The sequence below is a fragment of the Neolamprologus brichardi genome, chromosome 11, assembly GCF_056152115.1.
Source record: "Neolamprologus brichardi isolate AB-2024 chromosome 11, ASM5615211v1, whole genome shotgun sequence".
Taxonomy (NCBI): domain Eukaryota; kingdom Metazoa; phylum Chordata; class Actinopteri; order Cichliformes; family Cichlidae; genus Neolamprologus; species Neolamprologus brichardi.
In genome coordinates this window covers 20,012,296-20,035,561 of record NC_142114.1, presented here as the reverse complement: position 1 = coordinate 20,035,561, position 23,266 = coordinate 20,012,296, and the positions used below count along the sequence as shown (strand labels likewise).

General features: G+C 40.1%; 1 protein-coding gene across 2 annotated transcripts; it reads left to right on the top strand.

Annotated features, from left to right (window-relative positions):
- Positions 1-6,984, top strand: rps19 (ribosomal protein S19). Of its 2 annotated transcripts, XR_015719781.1 has the most exons (7): positions 1-141; positions 860-930; positions 1,141-1,241; positions 1,586-1,769; positions 2,481-2,519; positions 3,896-3,950; positions 6,931-6,984. XR_015719781.1 is itself a non-coding variant. In XM_087848303.1 (6 exons), exons 1-6 carry the CDS (start codon positions 91-93, stop codon positions 6,958-6,960), a joined length of 492 nt encoding a protein of 163 aa, XP_087704429.1. In that variant the 5' UTR covers positions 1-90; the 3' UTR covers positions 6,961-6,984. The 2 variants fall into 2 exon arrangements, 1 of the variants encoding a protein (XP_087704429.1); XM_087848303.1 differs by lacking the exon at positions 2,481-2,519.
- Positions 6,985-23,266: the final 16,282 nt, after the last annotated feature.

Below are 23,266 nucleotides of genomic sequence, written 5' to 3'. Positions count from 1 at the left end.
TTGGGACGGTCGACACTTGTGATGAGCGGCATCGCTGGAAAAAACAACGCGCTGGTCTCGCGTTAAAAAACGAGATGTGCCCGTTCTATCATGTGTTGGAAACCCCGTTTCACTCTCTTCCCTTCGCTGTCCACAAGCAAGGTAACGCCGCATTTTTCACTCCTCGCTTATTTAACAATAAATGTATTCAAAATTCAAACAATTGTTCTTCAAACGTGGTCTGTTAAAGTATAAAGTACAGATAATTACAGTGGTTAGGCTTTACACGAGGTACTTTGGCGTGTTAATAAGTTTTTGCGAGAATTTTATTTGAATGTTGCGCTCATATCATATCTGCTAGTAATGGCTGCCCCCATGCTACCTCGTTGAGGCCTGCTCAACTGGCTAGTTGTACTGATTTGCTTTTGTGTTCTGTGCTATAATATATGAATATTCATATTACGAGAAGTGATATCGTGTATCGGTTGGGCAGATATTTTTTATTTGTCGATTTTTAGGTCGTAAGGATAACAATTGAAAACGAAGTGTGGTTGAGTGTATGGTCACTTAGCGCACATGAAGCTAAAACACCGGGTGAAACGTGCAATTTTACCAAGAGTCGTGCACATGTATCCTGTCCAATATGTCTTGCTGCATAGCATTATTTAGTATTTGTTTTCTTGATGCATTTTAATAATTAACCTAAGCTCCGTATTCTTTGAAGCTAATTGGGATTGATGTTTAAGAGTTCTTCTGGTTAGAGGCGGTGAGCAGCGACATCTTAGAGCAATTATGAGAGATGTTTGTCTTGTGTGTTGCTTTTTTTTTGGAAGATAAACGTTAGTTAGTTTGTATTTATTCATATTTTAATTGCATTTAGATGCCAGGTGTCACAGTGAAAGACGTTAACCAGCAGGAGTTTGTCCGTGCCCTGGCGGCCTTCCTGAAGAAGTGAGTTTTATTTTCTCCTCTACATATTCAAAGCTTGTTAATATATTTTATATAGTATGCTCCACTGAGCAGCTTTACTTTTCATTGAACATATTTTTAATCAAATTTTGTGACGCTGTTTAACTTAACAGATGCTAATGGCCCAGTCGAACAAATTATTGATATAGTCCTCTGATGTATTTCATACTGATGTACCTTTTCTGTTACCAGGTCAGGAAAACTGAAGGTGCCTGACTGGGTGGACCTTGTCAAGCTGGGTAAGCACAAGGAGCTGGCCCCCAGTGATGAGAACTGGTTCTACATCAGAGCTGGTAAGTCTTGCAAGTTGTTTTTTTTTAATTACTAAGGTTTTCAGTTCTCCTGAGACTAATTACAGCTTCAGGCTTGTATTACCACAAGATGTTTCCATTTACATGTTTAAATGGTGCTTTGAGATGGGACAATTTTACATGCAAATGTGCTTTTAATTAGTAAAGAGTTTTTGAATGCAACAGACTATACATGCTGATCATTTTAAATTGTTTCCAAATTTATAACCATTGACACAGTAAGCCCACTTTATCAAAAACTTAATATTCACATTGTACAATGCTTAGTGTTTCACGTTCTAAATATTGATTATATGACAACACTGTCATCTCTTATGCTTCCGCAGCATCCACTGTTCGCCACCTTTACCTCCGTGGTGGTGCTGGTGTTGGCTCCATGACCAAGATCTATGGCAGTCGCAAGAGGAACGGCGTGTGCCCTGCCCACTACAGTGTTGGATCAAAGAATGTGGCTCGCAAGGTGCTGCAGGCTCTTGAGTTGCTCAAGATGATTGAGAAGGATCCCAATGGGTAAGTGCCGGTTCTTACTGTTTTTATTGGTTGGAACTTAAAAGCGGTTTTGTTTTTTTGTTTGTTTGTTTGTTTTTCTTCATACACTTCAGCCCCAGACCTTTCTAAATATTAAACACAGAAAGTTGTGAATGCAAAAACGCTGTCTGATAGACTTACCAGTACGTGTGATGTCTGAATATATGTGACGCAAGGAATCCTTTGGTGAGCAAGTCACCATAATATGGCCTGCCTCCTGGTTGCCCTACCAAGAGAGCATGGTATGGGGCATCTCTTCCTTCATGTGTGGAAATCACCTAAGGTTTAGAGCCAGTCAAGAAAGCTGATTGCATGTATAAGTTGGCATGTGCATGATGCTTAGAGATGGGTGAAATAATTGACCCACCGAGGAATAGTTTTTATATTTTATACATCTAATTTTATTTGCAAATTGTAATCATCTTTTGATGGAATGAAAAAAACCCAACTTGGCTGCCAGGGTACGGTGGAGCACTAGGTCAATGAACACAGTATACATATTGATATTAAAGTTAACCTTAATAAAATTCAAGTATTTTAGTCAAGTTTGGAAAGGGATCTATTTTCATGCACATAATATGGAAGTTCAAGGCTTACCTGAACATGCTCTCAGCCTAGTGATACAGGACAAGAGATATTGAGTTGTAAGGCTAACAGTGCCTGTGTCTGTCATCTTTTTTCTGTTGTGTCCAGAAGGAGTTTCAAGAGCACTCACATTCAGTTAGAGTGAGTGTAAGTGTAGCTTGAACTGTCAAGGCTTTAAAATGCATGTGTCTCTAGTTGCCCATTATACGTATGTTTACTTGGAGTTGCTGGGTAGCCTAAGTGTTAAATTCTGCAATGCTGTTGATGAAGCATGTCCCCTTAATGCTTTGCAGTAAGGTTTGGTTGGAATGGAGCATGCTGACCAACCTTAAGTGAACTGCTTTAGTTAATAACTCACACCCCAGCACCATTGTCCAGTATTACACTACATCTCTGTTCAAATATTTAAAATGTTGACTCAGTATTAACTTAATTTGGTCATTAAAAATTTTGAAATTCTCTACAGTTGTTTCTTGTTTTTAGTCACAGTACATTACTTGAACTCCACAGTACAGTTTCATAATGTGTATTTCCACTAAAAACTTGATCTTTAGTTGGGGATATTAAAAAGATATTAATTTGAACCTCTAGACTCTGCATACCAATATTAGTGGACGTCATGGTAAATGGACTTACAAAGCTGTACGCCACTTTTAATTGATTATTCGTAGCACTCATTCACACAATCATACAGTCTTTTTATTTATTTGCTTTGTAACCATCGCAGATACATGCACACTGCGATGGATGCCTTTGAGGATAACTCGGGGCTCAGTAGTTTGCCTAAGTATACTTTGGCACATGGCTAGAGGAGTCAGGGATTGATCTAATGACCTTTGGATTGGTAGATGACCAACGCTACCAGATCAGTCATGGCTCTCCACACAAAACCTCAGCGCACACACAGTAAGCAATTGGCTGCAACATTGGAGTATGAAGCTTAAATCCCCTAAGTAGCATACTTTTGCACAGCTTTCTATTGCTGATAAAACATGGAGATGCCAGCTAACTGACAGTTGATATTTTGATACTTGGTGAGCTCAAGAAAATGCCACAATATTGTTTTGAATTGATTTTTTTTCTTGTTTTATTTTATGGGTAACATGGGCACAGTGGTACACACCTACGCCAATGCCTCTACACATGCTGTTACTCATTCTTGCAAAACTTAGTAACAGTGTCTCAGTTTTCTGTTTATTGCTTTTGCTGATGTGAAATGGGCCAGCTTATGTGATGTGGATAACTGAAATCTGTAAATGCATAAGGTAGAAATCATTTTTTGAGACTGCAGTAAAGATTTAATCGCTCTGTAACAACAGGGCTAATTGATTGGCTTGGGATAGAAGTGAGCAAGAAAATTAAGTTCTGTGGAGAAAAATTGTTCAGTGGCTTCTTCACTGTAATGCTGTGGTTAGTGTGGCATAAACTCATTATTGTAGTGTTAAGCATTTTTCTAGCGGTGAATGGTATTCTGTTGTATCAGCTAATTTCTGCTTTTTCTTGCTTTCTTTTTTTAAAATCAGTGGTCGCAGACTGACTTCCCAGGGAACCAGAGATCTGGACAGAATTGCTGGCCAGGTGAGAAACTCATTTATTCTGTTTTTAAAAAAATAAAAATCACCAAACTGTCTAAATGCTAAGAAGTTTGCATACACTTAACAATAACTCAACTGATTAAATGATCCTAATAAAACTTTATTCAGAGATGGCGTCGTGGTCTTTACCTTCTTATATGGTACAGTGGAGGCTTGACATATTCAAGGGGTCTAAAACCTATGCAAACTGAAAATCATTAAGTCTGCACAAAACCTAGAGAGGGGCATAAATGGGTTGTAGCTAAATATTCTGAGGACAATTAAGTATCTAAAATGGACAAATTAATTTGCTAATGTTAAGTAATATTAATGCTCTTGGTTACAATGTCCAGTGCAGCACTTCCCCTCAATAGATTAAGACCATACACATAGATGAGGAGATGGACTAATGGTCCTTAATGATCTCAGATAATATAATTTGCACTGTATCTGTCACTAATCAGTACACCAATTATTGTGTTTGTGATGTTTTAACATGACAAGCTGTCTGCTGTTAAACACCATGACCATGGCTCCCTTTCTCTGCCACCTTTTTGCTGTGTTTAGTTAAACTGTTCAACTCAGTTGTATGCATTGTAACAGGCATTCAATTGTTTTTATTTAATTTTTTTTACGATACAGGTACTGTTTTTTGGCTTACACGTGTATCAAATTGTCGTCTTCCAGCTGGATGAAATCATTTACTAAATATATTCAGGTGCTCTGCAAGTTGAACATGAAGTGGCAGTAGCTAGTGAGAGAGTATTGCTAAAATGCTGCAGTTATTATAGGTATTCGACTTGATGTGTTCAGTTTGAGAAGATCCTGCTGAACTCCTGATGGCTTTTGGTTTTGTTTTCTCCACGCTTTTGTGCAGAAGCTACAGCTTTGCAGGCTGTTTTGTTGTAGCTGTTTTCTGTCACCTGGGGGCAGTGTCACAACCAATGGGTCTTTGGGCAACTCTCTTGTGCTGCTGTTGGTTCGGCAGCAAACCGCAGAGAAGGACAGTTGTAACGTATAAAGAGTTAAAATGAAACTGAGTCAAGAACCAGTGTCCACTTTCATAGCCACCTTCTGCTGTTATCCTCCTTTTTTGATTTTTCACATATATTTGTGGTATGGCTTTTCTGTTTTCTGGTCAAACTCTCAACCAGTCAGCACTTGCCTTACTCAGAGGATTATCCATTTTGAGGCCCATGCTATTGGGCTTTAGCAGTATGGCAGGTAGTTTTCAAATACCTGTGCAGATTGACATAAATGTAGTACTGTAAAATAGGCTTAACACAATGAAAGTAAGTATCATTAATGGTTGAGAATGTTTACACATAGTAAACCAAAGAAAAGCATCTAAATTGAGATGGGTAGGTTTTGATTATTTGTAGAGACATTTGTGTAACATGTAAAAGAATCCCCAGTTTGAGACAAGGAAGGGAGACACATCCCTTTGGGAGTTGATTCAGGAAGGAAATCCAAATCGACTATGCGGAGGTACCTATGGGTGACCACTTGTAAACAAAGGTGCAGCTATTTATAGAAGTACAATTCTGCACTGTTGAGATGAATTTCACTTAACCGTGTATTTTATAATGAAAGATGTCAACTGTGCGCAAGTCTGAAAATGGCGTGCCTAGTGAGCATGCCCCTTTGAGACAACTTTGGTGTCTCTTGTAGGGAATGAGTCTCAGTTGCAAATGTAAAAAGCTGCAGCCACTGAAGTATAATCTGAAAGTGATCTGTAGATACTGAAATCAGATGTAAAATGTTTGTCACAAAACACATTTTGATAGTAACCTGTTATGTACCAAGCTTCAATATTAAGCCTATGCTTAAAATCACATGGTATCTAACATGCTACGCTATGATATGTCAGCCAGCTCTAGTTCCAGCCTGATGGAATTGGTAGAAAAGAAGCGGGCCACTATCAGGCTCCCCAGCTGTTAAATGTCATCACGACCTCATGCTGGCCAGACAAAGGTTGTTTCCTGTGACTGATTTTGTATGATGCTCTCTGTCATTTTATGTGACGTTCTGACAGACTCAGGGTGGTGCCTTAAGAGTGTGTGATCACCACAGAAATATCATCCTCTGCTTTGATGCGACACCTTGTCTGTTGTGGGAGTACATTGCCCCCATCACTTTGGCATGCAAGGTTTTTTTAAAGCACTTGTCCTTGGGCAAATTTTTTTCCTTCTGCCAGCCAGTTGAGTTATGTGTCTTGTGTGGCACACTCCTGGAATTGTTTGTTAGCCTTTGCTAAAAAACAAATCACACTTGGGCCTTGTCAAAAATCAGGAGAGAGTCAGCAATGTTGTGATAATCCAAGGGTAAAAGGGGTAAACATGAGGAGGGAATTTCATGCTTGGCAAGTCCACCGTATGGCACCAGTTTTCTCCTTGTTTATCCATGCTAATGAGCAGTATGCAGATGAGCAGACCTGGGCTGGGCCCTGCCTGCTGCACAAAAACTGGCAGGAAGCTTGTTGGTGTGGCTCCCCTACCACCTCTAGAATCTCTCGTGTGTTGTACTTTCTGATGACTTTTTATGTGAGAGAGGCTTTTCCCTGGCAAGTGGGGTTTCTGCCATGTATTATCAGACTATTCATGGTGGTTTTTGGCAGCAGCAGTAACAGTTTCTCTTCCAGACTGTGTTTGCTCTCAAGTCCCTGTGAAATTACATTTTTGATAGCATCTTGCTCCCTCAAGTTGTGGACTGACTATTAACGCAGTGGAGTGACATTTAAAAATAAATGAATTAAATGTGTATTTTCATTTGATTGCTGTAGAATAAAATTAGTTTAAATAGTTGAGATTATCTTCTTCATCCATGGCAGCCTAATGAATTGATTAAATACCCCACACTAACACTGCTAGTAATTTTATTCTGAATTGAAGGGATGTTTTCAAAGGTGTGAGATTTTCATTTGATGCAGGATGTCACTCCTGGATATATCTCACGTTTTCTCTCTCTCTCTCTTTTCTCCACAGGTTGCAGCTGCAAACAAGAAATCTGTTTAATAAATCTTTTTTGGAAAAGTCAAATTGTGTGTCTTGTGATTTTTGACTTGCATGAACAATTAGTTTGAACCCATTCAATCAGTGTCTTCAAGCTAATGAACTGGAATGAGTTTTATAGATGAATGCTGAAAAGCCCGTTTCCCTGAATATTATGAACCACGCTTTCTAAAAGAAGGGAAGTCTTTGCAGTAATTCATCCCTGGCTGATGTCTGGCACTCTGGTCTAAATGTCATTTTGTCTAAAGGGCAGTGAATGACCATTGGTCGTGGGCTCTGTTCAGATCCTCATATCCTCTTGCTACCAAAAGCTTGATGACTGGGTGCTGTTTCATCGGGCAGTTTGAAAAGGCTTCCGGGGAGCTGATCCATCACTAAGCCAATACAGCTTCTCATCACTGGCCAGACACTCCGCTGTCACATTGCCCCTTTTCCCATCCATATTAATCTTTTGTTTTTGCCACTTTGTTCATCTATCAGATGTGCTTTGTACAAATTGATCGCTGATACCATGACAACTGCTGGAAATGGTCCACTTAACAAAGGCAGATGATTACATTTCCATAAGGAACCTAGTTAACATTTCAGTTGTAAAGAATGATGTCATGGTTTAACAGCCTCATTCAGGGCCCACAGTGCCATCTACAGATTAAAACAAAATTTAATAAGAATGCTTGACAATTTTAGTAGAATGGGGAAAATATCGGACATGTTTTTCATATGACTGCCACCCCAGACGCAAAACTTGGGAAAACTAACCATGAGCTATTTACATGAAGGATATGTGATCTATATTTTAAGTAAACCAATTCATGTTTGCTTAACTTGATGTTTTAAAAGGCAAATTGTCTCAATCCCAATCTAAAGCAGTTATGTAAATGTGTATATATGAAAAATGTGGTATTCAAAATACATCTGCAGTTGAATGTTCTGTTGCATAAAAATGAAGGCAGACCAGCAGCATCCTGGGTCACATGCGTAATTTGTCAGTGACACTAAAATCCTGCAGAGGGTGCCAAAGTCAATAGAATCTGTCTATACATATAGTTTGAATTAATAGGCCATGAGGTGATTTTTATAAGTATTAAGTGTTAAAGCATTAGTTATTTTCAAATAAATACAAAAACAGCCTCATTCACATCCAGAGGTGCAGTAACATTTCAGTATCCTATTAAATTTGAAATTGGTTTATTAGTTTTTAGTGTTCGTTATTTTCTGCAGCCACGAGTTTCCCCAAAGTAATTAAACTAGAACATTATACAAAACTTCTCAAATGTTTATTACAACAGCTTCAGGATGTAATATTCAGGCAAGTAACTGAAAATCATCGCATCTGCATTTTAATTTTCATGCTTTAATCTCATTTCATGTCTCCACAAGGCTTGGGGCAACAAAAAATTACAAGCACAACCAAATGAAGAGTGCGTGGGTCGTTAGTCACGGTGTAGCGCAATACACATCTATGTCCTCTTTTTGAGAATATAGATTTATTTCATGTCAATTATGTCTGTGTTTAAAGGAGGAAAAACATACTGGAGGCTTTGTGTGCTCGCACAGCTGAGCTCATGTACACAGCCTGCTGTGTGTGTTTGAGTGAGCTTATAGATGGCCCTGTGTTTGAAAGATAGCATGTTGTTGATCCATGGACAGTAAGCCTGCTGTGTTTGCCAGTCTATCATCCACTGTATCTGTGTGTACTGTCCACACTGTGCAGCACACACAAAGCATTGTGTGTCGCTCCATCCAACTGACTGTGTGTTTTTCTCATCTTTTCATAATGCCATTCATAATAAGCAGTCTCCATCAATTACTCAGTGCTTTTCTTGAGAAATATTAATCATTTCATACACCTATCCCACTGTCTCTGTCATCCCCTCCATCTCCCTGTCCCCTGTCCGCCCCCTCCTTCCTGTTTTTATTTGCCGACCAGCTGTTCCTGAACACCTGAACCCATCATCTCTTCCTCCCCTTTTCATGATCCCGCTTTTTGTTCTACCCTGCAATTTAGAAGATGGGAGAGGCTCAACATGTCCTTGAGTGGTAGAGAGAAATGCATGGAATCTATCCAAGGACATCTTATGTTTGTTCACTTGTTACTGTTCCCGTGTGTGCGTGCTTGTTCATGTATGTGTAGTTCCTGCAACCACATTTGGCGACGTGTGCCTCTCTCCCCAAACAATTTCAGCTGCCGTCAGTCAACTTGTTTGTGCAACAATTTTTCATTGTGTGCAGTGTCATTATCAGCAGGCTTCACTATGGCAATTACTGCTGTGGAACAATTACCACTTTAACAAATGCACAACCAAGTGGATTCTTGAGCCTTGTGTGTGTGTTTGTGTGGAGGTGGCTGCACCTACTTGCGCTCCCAATTCTTTGGCAGCTCGGCTTGATCACACTGAGAATGGATGCAGACCTGCCTCTCACCTCTGCGGGGTTGGAAACAGCCGATAACTAAGAAATGAATCCTCTGCACAAGTCTTTCCAAAATAGAACAGCTACCAGGAGAGCTCCTGCACATACACATGTACACACACATTGTCAGCGCACAGCTCTATGCCCTGTGGCATGTTTTCCCCAGAATACAAGACATTCCTCTGAATTTTTCCAAGCATTCCTATCTCCTCCATAATAATTTTCTTGGGAAAGTTGGCCCAGATGCTGCTGGATTGGTTAAGATAACAACTTTTTTCCATTTATCTCATAAACCACACAGATTTATTAGTTTTTATAGAGTTAAAATTCACAGTCTCATGCAGGCTTTATATGAGTGTTTGAGGTTTGTTCACTTTTCTTTATTTATTTTCTGGGAGCTGAAATATTCTTTCATTCTCGTTGCTTACATCTTGATGTTTTAATGCTGTGTTATTGATTTATTTATATCTTACTATAAATTCCACTGGTTAAAGAAGCACAGCAGGTTGGGTGCAGAGTGGGTTCATGTGCTGTGGTGAAGGTCAGGCCTCGTCTGCAAGAGCTTGTTTATAGAAATTAGTCTGAGGCCAAAAGGTCAGTGTTGTTTTGGTGAAGAGATGAGCTGCTGCCCTGTGTGTTACAAATCCGTGAGTAAGAAAACTCCTGAGCTATAAGAAGACTGGTTTACAAACTTATCTCCCAGTGGGCGTGAGCGGCTGATTGATGGATGGCCCTGCTGTTTTGTTGTGTTTGCGTGTGGAAGAAAGAATTAGTTTGACCTGGTTGACTTCCTGGGTAGTTTAAGGGTGGTATATAGACCTACATCTGTCTACTGTATGTTGCTGTTCTTCTGTGGGCTGTCAGGTCTAATCCCTCATCCTCTGTTTGGTCAAGAGCAGGTGGTATAAACACGCGACGCACTGCTCAGCCTGCCTGGCACCATGGGGCACTGTAGCTCTGCACCACAGCAGGTGTGTATATATGAGTGTGTGTGTGTGTAGGCGAAACACTAACCATGTGTCAGTGGAGTTTAGTGTGTGTCTCCTCAGCTTTTGAGTCTGAATCCCTTCCACCTGTCACAGAGGGTGGGGTGCAAAGGGAAGATGACGGGGTGCAGAACAGATGCTGTCTACAAAGCCAGCCGAACCGACTGAATTGCACAGTGTGCTCTCTGTACATGTGTGTATGCAGACCATATTATTTTCTAAGCTGTGCCCATGCTTGTGTGTGCTCACATTGAGATCAGAGCTTTCAAGTCATTCATACTTTGATGCTGCGGCCCTGCGCTTTCTTCAGCACAGAACAAAAGACTGACAGAGGGAGACAGCTAGACACCAGTGTGGCACTGAACGGCTGTGGAGATAGTTGACACAGTGACAGACTGAGATAGGACGAAGTGTGTGTGTGTGTTTGGAGTCCTGTGCTTCATCATCCCTCTATCTCCCTCGCTATCTTTATAAGTGTAGCAGGGAGGGGAAAATCTCCAAAGAAATGCCAAGCAGAGGTGTCAAAAGTGACCAAACCATGTAAGAACCCAACCAACACTGCAGCTTCCACTAGCTTCTCAGGGCCAGTATCTAAAACTCCACAGCTCTCTCACACACAGCTCTGTAAGATATTTATTAATATTTTTTTGAAAAATATGTCTGTGTGGAAATGTTTATTAGAATTTTGACATGCATAAGATGATATCTGAGATCCTCCTGATTGGCTGAGCTCCCATTGTACTTCTTTTTTTTTTTTTTGCTGCATGTTACTTCATGCTGGTTTTACTGTGAACATGAACACTAGACTGAAAAACAGTCTGATTTTTCCAATGAAAATTATGGGGAGAAACATCCCAGCTGTGGCAAACTGTTAAAGATTATAAATGGATATTTAATATCCAAATTATATAAAAGAAATAAAAAATTATCAGTTGTAAACACAGCTCTTAAAATAATTTAAGAGTTGAGACTTTATCAAAGTCCATTTCTGGCTTCTCGCCTTCATTCCTTCCTTTCTTTTCTCTTAATCATCACCCTTTCTCCTACTCCCTCTTAACAAATCCTTCCAGCTACCTCTTCATTGCTCTTATGATCTTCATCTTTCAACTTTTTTTTTTTTTTATTGTTTGGCTGTTTTCCCCTCTGCTATCCTCTTTCCTCTTCTCCCTTTTATCCCTCAGTGCCATTAGCACCCCATTAGCCCTTCCCCCAGTGTCCCCCCTTCCCTATCAGAACTGAAAGCTCACCAGCTCTATGATTTGCCATTGTGCCATGCTTTACCTCTTCTTAAAAAAAGGTTTGCTAAAAGTCTCTTCACCTCTTCAAAAGAAATGAATAAATAACCATGAAAAATAATTTTCATCTGAATCAGAATTATTTTGTCAATTTAGGGGAATTTGCGAGTACATAACTTGAAACTGAATTACAGTTTCTCAGAAGGGAATTCATGAAAGTGGCGAATGAGATTGCTGCAACTGCTTTAGCTGTTAAATGTACTTTCATTGTTTTATATTGTTGCTATGTTTTTGTTTTTAAATTTTAGTGGTGCCAGTTGCATGGTTCTACTTCTCCTATTTTCAAGTCATTTTTTCTGATAATACTGCAAGAGTTTGACTTGTAACAGAGTATTTTTAGTTAGAGCTAAGTTTTAAATAATTCCTCCACCACTGCCTTGTTTAGTATAATATTTATTAAAATAAAAAATCCCTTTATATGGTTTAAAGTTCAATGAAATGTGGTAATAACATACATTATTGGACATCAAAACTGTGTTTCCTACTATGAAACTTGTGGTTTATCAAGTATATAGATCTATAAACTATTGTTTAAGAAACACTTTTACATTATTTTCAAATCTGAAAATAATGATGCAGTGATGTTAGTGAGGGAAGTAGATCTACAGTTGTAAAAATTAACCAGTTTTCCAATACCTTAACCAGGACTGACTTTACTTACTGTCCATGGACACATTTGCCAGATGTTTTCACAACACCCAACACAGTGTGTTGTGTGTGTGCTTTATGTGGAAACATGTGAGTGGAGAATATATATTGTGCAGGGAGGGTTGCAGAGGTTAGAGAACTGTAGTTTCAGACTTTTGTTACACTGCTGCATGCCCAGTGTGTCGATTTCACACAGTGATCTCCTTGTCTCAGTGTCCTCTGCCTCCCTATGTGCAAATCCCAACATGCCCACATTTTTCCCCTCATACCTGTATCTGCTCCAAACTGTTTTCTGCTAATATTATTGTTCTCCATCAAGCACTTGTGCCCTAATATATAGTTTGCAGTCATACTTTTTTTGTGTTGGTTTTTCTTACCTGATTTTTTTTAAAAAAAACTCTGGCTGCTTTTGCAACTCGGGCCAGACAAACAAATATGTAAAATATGTGTTGTGATTGTGCTGCCGACTCTTGTGCGCGTGCAAGTGCATGTCAAAGAGAGGCTAAGCAGGTCCCGTGTGAGTGAAAATCTGTGGACACTGCCTGCGTAAATGTGTGCATGCAAAAACTGACAGACATGCGATTGTGTTAGCAGAAATCTTATTAACTACCGAGCTGCCTCTCTCGTTAATTCTTCAAAACAGTTCCTGAGAAACTCCTCGGCTCTGCACTTCATTTACTCTTTTGAAACTAGCTGCGGATGCAGATTGGGCATATTTCTGCACATTTCCACAAAATTGAATTCTTCTCCAAAAGCACATAATGACTCTGGAAGGGAGTCTTTTGCAGCTGCTAGTTTGTGAGACGAGATTGGGTGCCGTTTGGGACCCGTTGGATTCATGACTACGGGGTGAGAAAGAAGCGGATACCAAAAGCTGCATTAGACTGCTCACAACAATCATCGAAATAGTACTCTTCCTCTGTGGAAATGCAGGCACACCACGGGGACCCATCTTCTGAGAAAGAATTTAATTTGACAGCCGGGTCCTGCTGTGGCAGACGTTTGCTAGAACATTCAGTTAACATCGTGCACTAGCCTCCGGGCCTGCCCAAAATGGGCAGGCAGGGTCACGCTTCTCTGGGCCCTGATAGAGAAACTGTTCTCCTGGTTTCTCTCTGTCTCAATTTCTCTTCTCATTATTTCATATTTTTTCACTCTCCATTATGCAGTTTTTCTCACCCTCCTGGTCTCTGCTGCTCTCCCTTTCCCCCATCTCACTGTTCCAGCCTAAGGTCCTGTAACACAGGGCACATGGAAATCTCATGAATAGCAATGTATCAAACTGACAGGCACCCTGACATTTAAAAAGTGTGTGTTAAACTAAAGATCACTTCAAGATTTTGATTGCAATTTAAAGTGTCTACCAATGAATGCTTCTCTTTTATTTTTGGCCTTTTCCAATCTGGGAAATGAAAGTTAAATCATCTTTTTATTTTGTGTATCGTTTAGACAAACCCGGTTGTTGCATATTTATCAGAAGAGAAAGACGTGCGTCTTTTCTCTTTGCAACACAGTGTATCGCTTTACATGCATTCACACACACAGCTGATCATCCCTTTCTGCCTCTGTCTGCATTTTTCAAATCAGCTTCTGAGGTTCAAGGTCTGGCCATCTCTGAGGCCAGTCTGAGTTTATTCACATGAACCTTGTCTCGCCCATTAGAGTTTGTGTGTGGGAGCACTTTCCTGTCTGTGTGGGAACATTTGGTGTCTTTGAGATAGTCTTGATTGAGTTTTACACAATTTTAGGTCTGCCATCTCAATTTTCTGCATTTCCCCAAAACATCTTTATTTGCTCTTTCACCTTTCTCCCGACATTTCCTCACCCTTCACTTTGCTGCTGTTTAACTCTGTTTCCTTTACCCCCATTATCCACCCACCCACTCTCTCTACTCAGCTGGTGGGCCAGCCAGGAGGCTGTGCATGCATTTGAGGAGCGTAATCTGCTTTTTCTCTCATTCACATTTCCATTTCAATCCTCCGTTCACAGCTGGAACCAAGGCACTCTGCATGCAGATGAGTAAGAGTTGACTTCTTCCAGAAAGTATATTCAGACACAAGATGGGCAGGAGATGAGGGGGAGGAGGGGTGGATAAAGAGAGAGAGAGGGACAACTGAAGTTAGACGATTCAGTCGTAAAGAAAAGCAACAGTTACTGACGTGGGGAAAATCGTTCAATTCAAACTCATTGTCATTCAGACTTGGAGAAATGCGCAGAGGAAGATGACATGTTTTTGCAGGTCACAGCATCTCCACATAAGAACAACACAACAAAGTGACAGGAAAATCAAGTCCATCCATCAAACTCTAGGTTAGAAGAAAATCAAATGTAAAAAGCAAAATAGCGAAGGCCATCAAAAAAAAAGAAAGAAAAAAGAAAGTGATTGTCTTTTTACTTTGAGAACAGCAATGAAGATTCACCATTCAGAGGGGTATATTTTGAGGTAAGAGAAAAGTGCACCTTGAAATTTGAATAACATGTTGGTCTCTGGGATTCTGTATTACTTGGGGGAAAAAACAGTTTCCATATGGCCTTGTGTTAATTATGGATCTGCTACTTCAGCTAAGACTTAGAAAATCGAAATTATTCCCTGTGTTATTTGTAACGGGAAAGGCTGCAAGAATAGAAACCTTTAAACTGATTTCTTTTGAATAATCGATTTCTTACAGAATTTACACACAGCTGATTCACACATTACATCACAAAACTCAATAAACCAAACACAAAGATACACTTTCATGCCCCCTGCCTTATGACCATAGACACCTCATGACCATATGACACCTCATGATCAGAGAATCTCTATGCATAGTTGAGTGCTGTGTCACCATCCCTCACATCCCGGCAATGATGACACAAGACCACTAGGTCACCACTAAGAATGAGTCTTAACAAGCGGGACCATGTCGATTACATCAGACTTTGGTTAATTAACAGAAGAACAACACGAGTCACGTTGGTGAAGTTATAAATGATGAATGTGCAGTATTGTTTTTGGCTGACTGCACACAGAGAACTTTTGGCTGTCATATGATCTTCCATCATCGCCCACCGTAGAGGGCTCAGATACAAACACATACACACTCATAGATGTTATTGTTGAGGAACAGGGCCCCTAATGCACTCTGCTCAATTGCTTTACAGAGGGCCACTCAGATGTCAGTTGAATCCCACTTATGGTAAAAAACCATCTGCTGTCAGTTGATTAAAATAACAAATATTGATTTGAACAGGCAACCTCAGCAGCAGAAGTAATTATAAGAAGGCAATGAGGTATAACAAAACATACTGACCACTTAATATAGCTATTAAATCTTTATTGTCATATTGAATATTCTTGAATTACAAGATCTCTGAAAACAAATCTTCCTAAATTCAGAAAAATGGGAAAGACATGCTGTTTCTCTGTGCACATCATTCAAATAGAAATTAATGTAATGGAAAGTAACCCCCACACCCTGCCACACACACACACACATACTTACATTCTGACTCCTCTTGTTCTGTCACAGCAGTGTAATATACAGCCTTGCTGCTAGCCTCATTCCTGTTGGCAACCCGCAACAGAGTTGCATTAAATCTCATCATGCCAAACGGTCTGCCCAGCACAGCAAGTCAGGTTAGACAAACTGCACTGCATCAGTGGGGACCTACCAGCCTGCAAAGCACTCACTGTTTCTTTTATTGACAGAAGCCTCTTTCAGCTATTCTTGTTCTTCTTTTCCACTCTCTACATCTTCTGCCCCAAGTTGATTTAATGCAGTCTGAAGCACATAACTCTCACCTACTGTTTCCCTTCATTCAGTCGATATCTTATGATCCAGGCTGTCTTGAATCTTCTCTCTTTTTTCATACTATCTCTGCCCTTAAAAAGATCTAACTAACCTGCCCCCGTGCTTCTTTTTGCCTTCATCTTTCCTGTTCCCTTGCACTAATTAATTCTTTACAACACCTCTCCACAAACCATCATTTCCCTTCCTTTCCTTTCTAGCCTACCTCTCCTCTCCCTTAATGCCCTCCTGTGGAGCCACAGAAGTCTGTATTGAAGACAACACTTGGCCACAGTCTGCGAGCGTGTGTCATGGTTCTCCAACCCCACTGCACAGTCTTTGTGGCAGTAATGCCATAATTACCCCCCATTACGGGCAACAGAGATGGAGAGAAAGGTATGTTCAAAGCAAAAGATACAGGGAGAGACGGGGGGTTCGATGTGATGAGAGATGGAGGTGGGGGTACGGATCGGCTGAACGGAGGGATGAGTGAGGGCGAAAATGCTGGAGTGTGTCAGAAATAGTGAGAAAAACAGTGAAAGACGTTTGGGGATTAATGTGGTGGTCAATAGATAAATCACAATGGACACAGTCTTGGACCTGGTGTGTCTCAGGGGACAGTCCCACCCCTGTTGTGAAGAGTGACATTAGTAGAGATGCAATATCTTAAGCTTCGTTGGACACACATAGATGGGCCACTCCCTTTAAACACAGTAAACAAACACATGGACATGTAGGTGGAAGAAAAAAATCAAGGAGCACAAGAGAAACATGGAGTCAGATATAGTTTATCTCAAATCATAAGCTCGTCATCAGATTGCAATTAAAAGGCCATGTAAACACAAAAGTTCTGGAGTTAAAAGCATCAATAACTTCCTACTAAACCCCCAAATACTAAATCAGAAAACTTGCCCTGATCAAACATCTTCTTTTGGTGATTTAGAATTTATAAGCAGCTGAATTATAGAACACAGCTGAAATATATATAATTTATATTATCTGTAGAGGCAGTTATAACATAATGGATAGAACATCAACTTCTCTCAGGGTGGAATTTTTCCAGTGTTGAGCATCTTACTTCGGATAGCGATACCTCCTAGAATTGAGCTCAAAGCACAGCATGTTTGCACAAACACTTGTGTGTTCATTTGGGAATGTACACAGCAAAACAGCATTTAAATTGCAAGATAACAATGCTTTGGGTCCTATCAGGAAAAACCACCAAAACAGCTAAAGATACACCATTTAGGCTTGACAGGGATGGTAAGGCTTTCATACTGCTGTTGTAACCGCGGGGAGGACACAGAGAAATTGCAATTGCCCACAATTCATTGAGTGGATGATTAATATTCTTCAAAATGGTTTATGTATTCATGCTCAAAGCTTCAGGGTTTGAATGCAGAGACAACGCCAACGCAGAGTTGGTGTAGGCATGATAAAGTCCACGCTGCCCAGCAGGCATGGAGGATTATGAGTGTGTATTTGTAAGCAACTTAAAGTGCAATGCAGAGACTTTGAAGGCAAAAGAGCTGATTCCTAATTAATTTCCCTCTGAAAGCTACATTTACATGCATTGCAGAAAAAGACGGCGTTCAAGAGTATAAAAGATTAAGCTGCATGAAAAGCCTAAAAATATATTATTTTGTAGAGCCACATTTATATGGTCTCGCTTGTAAAACCCTTTCGGTTCATTCTGTTGTTCATCCTTTCTGCACCCAGACTTAATTTCTTTTCAAAACCATGAGCTTCTATTTATTGCTTTATAACCTTTTTGTAATGAGCAAAAATACAGTGCATTAATTAGTGTGTGCTATAACAGGGAGATCAAAAGGTATTGGTTTAATTTCATATGATATTATGTATAGAATTAAATACATTGCATTATGTTTATCATTGTTCTGTTGAAAATAACTGTGAAAGCTGAAAAACAGATGTTTGTGTCTTAATTATAGTTCTTTTTTAGTTGTTGTTTTGACAATTTGGTGTAAACAATATGACAGCATGCATCCATCCTGCTTTGTATCGATGGCTCAGGTTGTTGTTGGTGGTGTTGGTGTAGTGGAGTGGGGGGATATTTTCTTGGGATACTTTAGGCCCCTAAGTAGCAACTGAGCAGTATTTAAACACCACAGAATACTTGAGTATTGTTGCTCATCCTTTATAACCACAGTGTAGACATCTTCTGATGGCTGCTTCCAGCGGGACAATGCACCATGTGACAAAGCTCAGATCATCTCAAACTGATTTCTTAAACATTACAGTGAAAATAGCCTCCACAACCTCCAATTGAGCACATTTGGGATGTGGTAGAACTGGAGATTTGGATCATGATTGTGCGGCTGACAAAGCTGCAATAACTGTGATGCTATATGTACCGAAATCTCTGAGAGATTTTTCCTGCACCTTGTTTAATCCATGCCATGACAAGAAAAGGGGGAGGAGTGGAAAACATTGCTGGGCAGAAAGCTGCTTGGATTACAGTTTTTGGCCTGATACCGCCAGGCCCAACTTGGGAAAAGTGGAAGAAAATTGATGGACTGTATATGGAGTGGCTCCAACATTTGACTGTACATTACGTCATCACTCTCTGCTGCTGCAGTAGGCGGTATAATTCCAACCTTGTGCATTAAAATGGTACTGTAGAATGCTATCATAAAGGACATTTGTTCCTTGTCCCTTGCTCCTTGTTCTTGTGTGACCAATTTATTGTCAAAGACGCTGCCAGCAATTGACCACAGAGATGAACTTTATGATGCAGTTTCCTGCTCAGTAGGCACAGAGGCGGGTATGTGACCACTATATTGTTCGGCATCATTTCCTGGAACTTGGCCCTGTTTAAAGTGAGCATAACAGATTTCCCTCCCACAGAGTTACTGTCAGAGTGTTTAGTATTATGTATGGTGCCTGGCTCCAAGTCAGGCAGAATCCACTGTGAAAGACAGAAACATATACTGAAAGGGGTTGTCCCAATGACACGCATTAGGGAAAATTAACAAAGTGCTGGATTTCACTTTGTCTGGTTTTAACCAACACTGTATTCACACCACCCGGAGATGTTTTGTAATAAAGTACTTGTGTTGGGCCCATTTAGGTAAATGACTGGAACAGAAAACAGAAATGATGCCAGGTGAATCATGGTGATGGTGCTCTATTGATCAACAGAGCCACTTGGAAGAAATGTGAGTGATATGAGACTGCAGCATCCATTTCACTCAGAAATGCTTCATCACTGTGCAAATCCTGCACTGTGACTCACACGCCGCTATGTATGATTGCTTGGAAAATAGCTATGTGATCATCTATTGCTCAGCCAAGAAGAAAGAGGCCAAAAGAAGAACGGTTGAAAGGGGGTAATGGAGACACATAGAGACACTGGAGTGGACAGAGATGGAAGGCACATATGGAAAGAGAGGCCAAGAGTGAGACAAAAGAATAGATCAAAGAATCATGGTGGGATGTGAAAAATGGCGCTACAGCACATCATTCTTTCTTTCCAGCATTGTGGAGACATTAGAATTAATGCAAGATTACAGCTACCTTCACTTTTCATCTTTTCCCCTCTTTTTTTCTCTGCCTATACTTTGCTATAATTCCCCACGGCTATATGTTACCCATCCCTTGACTTTGGAATTACAGTTCTTCCACTTCTAATCTGTTCCCTTCATTATTCTTTCATTACACATCTCTGCTTCCTTTGTAGTGTCTCTGTGTCTCAGTTCCTCTTTATCCCTTTGCTTTAGGCTGATGTGTCAAATATTCTCTCTGTCAGGTAGCTTAATTTTTGACATGGGGTAAGGGTGGGAAATCACATAAAACAAGGGACTATAAAGTAGTCTGTCGGATTTAGTTTTTGAAGGTGTGTCAGTTTCTTATATGGAAGTTCAATGAGTGTCTACAAATGCTGACAAGTGTCGATGCTTGCAGAATTCCTACAAGTTGTGACAATAATACAAATTTTGCAAGTTGTTTTAAAGATACTTGTTTAAAAATCCTTTTGCATACTAATGAAAAAAATACAAAAGGAAAATAAAAATTAAAAACTGGCCACTTTACTGGTACAGTTAAGGGAATGAATGTTTTGCGCTTGGCAAATGTTATCATATGATCTGAATATGGTGAACAATGGGTCAATAAACATACTTTCCACTTTTCCAGTCATTTTGGTCGACCGTCTTTGTTTTCTTGCAAAGACGCCAGAGGCTACTTCAACCAGTCTTTGTTCCCTGAACTCGAAGATGGCTGATGTGTCTGTTTCTTGTCACGAGCTGGGGGTGGGAGTATGAGATGTGCGACAAGGCTGTTGATACAAGAAAACTGGTTGTATAACCAAAGAGCACCATCCAGCATCCCCATCTACTGTCTGTCGTCACTGAAAACTTGTACCTGGGCACCTGTTCTTTTGTTTATGAAATGAATCTCAGTGCAGCCTAGGATTAGGAAGTGTCCTATTCAGCACTCTCTGATATTTGTTAGTGATGGAATCAGGAGAGATAAAATCTACCCAGGATGTGATGTTAAAGAGACACTTGAGTCGGAAAACAGTGCTTTTAAATTATCGGCCAAACTGCATTCCAGTCCTAGTCTAAGTGTATGAACTTTGGATAGTGACCAAAACAGTTAGCTGACTCATGCAGCTAGCATACGTTTCCTTTGCAGAGCAAGGTGCCTGGACAGCCAGTGCTTGGAGTAAGACTCTTTAGATGGACCGAGTTGCAGTAATTGTGGCATTATTAATTTATTAATGGATGTCCTTTTGGAGGGATTCTGTGGATGTTTAATCCCACCTAGATTGGAAACATACCAAGGATCTTGTATGAAGCTGGAAGACAGCAGGCATATGGGTTACCTTTCTTGCTCTGCGCTAGTTATGAAATAGGTCCCAGGGAGCCGCAATAAATGGGTTAATGGAGTGCATTTAAATTTTTTTAGTCAGCTATTAAGAAACAAATCAGCATAATGGCAATATTTAGAGGCAAGCAGAAATCGTCTTGATTAAAGGCTGCAATGGAAGCAATGGCCTTCTCAAAAAGTGGGGGCTGTTGGTGTTATATTAGGTCATTTCAATGCTACGCTGAGATACCAGCACGATCATTTATATTTTCACGGGGCTTGGCTTTTGAACACGTGTTTATATTTTTATACTAATTATGACAGCTGTAATTCTTGAGTAACATTTGAATATCCAATTCTGTATTTAGTTGGCTTAAAGTGCATGAAATAGTCATTGTTTAAACAAGCACAAGTACATTCATTTCAGAGAACCACTCATCTTATGCGGTTTTAACAAAAACTGGTTTTAACAAAAACTGGTTTTAACAAAAACTGGTTTTAACAAAAACTGGTTTCATTTTTAATATGTTTCACTTTTGTGTCACCTGGAATAAATCGACCATTCTGCTGGCTTCAGCAAATAGTAACCACACTAATCCCTTTATGTAATAACGGACTGGGAACATCCACTTCCACTATTTTCTTCCTGCATATACCTCACCTCTACAGTACTTATCCCTCTCGTTGCCACCTGCTTATTACTTTGTTTCCTTCATTCCTCAATTGCACGGACTTGTACAATCCACTTCAGTCTCATACTTTGTCCTCTTTCATCCTAATCTCTTCTCCCTTCAGCTGCAGCTCCATTAGGCAATGAGTCAATACAGCTACTGTATCTATGACTAAAAGCCTTTTGTAAAAATGCCCTATTCTTGGATAAGTCAACGTAAGCCACAGCTATGCAGGATGATAAGTCGTATTTAAGTTGGTGCAAGACTGATTACTTCTTCCACCGTATGACAGAAGTCTTGTTAGTAAATCTCTACAGCATGGAGAGATGATTATGGATGGGTCGATATCAGGGACGAGTGGCTGTATTGATGTTAGATAGCTGATGGGAAGAATTTCTTCCCTCCCTCCTTCATAGCCAGAAACATAGTGAAGAAAAGAAAGTTTAGAAGAATCAAAGTGTCTAAGTGTGCACAAGCTGCCTTAGTCTTAGCTACTTCCCAGGAACCCTGTCAAGTGTAGAGAGAGCTGTTTGGGATCCAGCCAACCCCATCAACAAATCACATCCATGGCTAGTGTAGATCTATAAATAAGTCTATGTTAAAGTAGAGCAAGTTTGCAAGGATCCTATCGCCTTTCCTCTTTGAACAGGACTGAAAAAATATTAACCAGCACTTTTGAGCCAACTATGTTTGGAATGCGTGTCTTTGAGTGCAACTGCTCCACAAGGGGGCTATTATTACCTGCAGGGAGTGTCGATTGTTTAGAGCTGCTCATGGTCATCAAGTCCCCCGCTAGAAAGAAACTGCAGCTGGGTAGATGTTTATGTCGTGTGCTTAGATGACGTTTTTTTTTTAAAATGAAGTCTTCAGATTGTAAACCCATGGTGGTTTTTGTTTTTCAGTTCCAAGCTTATGGGATTTGACATCAATCAGTTTCATCGGTCAGGCAAGATCCACTCCCAGCACAAAGACTTGTATGACTATACTGTGGATAAGCCACTTAGATCCTCGTGATAATTGTTTATGTGAGCAGTAAATACCAAAATAGGCTGTGGCACACCCTTTAAAAACCCAAAGAGATTCTGAAGAGATTTCATGTCTAAGAATGAATGGTATGTCTGTCAATGACAGACAGCTTATCTCGCTCCAAGAAATGGCCTCCAGTTGTTTTGAAAATGAAAAACATTATTTGCAATATATGCAAGTTGGGGATGTTCCACGTTAAGGGTCTAAGCAGGGCAGGAAATTTAAGAAGAATATTATGGATGGGCATGGGTTATTCTAAAGCCTATTTTATTAAGGCCATTTATTTATTTATTTAGCTAAGTCATTACCTTCTCAATGTCCTGGTGAAACGCATACTTTAAGCTTTGGCCCATGTCTAGATTGAATTCAAAGGTTCCTAGGCAAACCAAGCTATTAATTATGACTGTGATTCAACCTTATGCATTTCATAGCGTGTTCCTTATAAGCTTAGTTAGATTTTTACGCAAGGGGTACTCTTTTTGAGCTGAGAGTCAGTGAGGCTCATGATAAAATCACTTTTAACTTCCCTTTAAGAGATCCTGCGGGCCCCCATGGACATATAGGCCCACGATTAGTCAGGCAAGTCTTTTCATTGCAAGGGAGAGAGAGAGGGAGAGAGAAAGAGAGAGAGAGAGAGGAAGGAGGGGGTTGTTTTGAGCGGAGAGGGGGTC

Bases quoted from the DNA above. Each gene is read 5' to 3' on its own strand.
- rps19 (XM_087848303.1), top strand. From the start codon at position 91: ATGTGTTGGAAACCCCGTTTCACTCTCTTCCCTTCGCTGTCCACAAGC. The intron at 142-859 runs GTAACGCCGCAT...AATTGCATTTAG, and splicing joins CTTCGCTGTCCACAAGCAAG to ATGCCAGGTGTCACAGTGAA. The intron at 1,770-3,895 runs GTAAGTGCCGGT...TTTTAAAATCAG, and splicing joins ATTGAGAAGGATCCCAATGG to TGGTCGCAGACTGACTTCCC.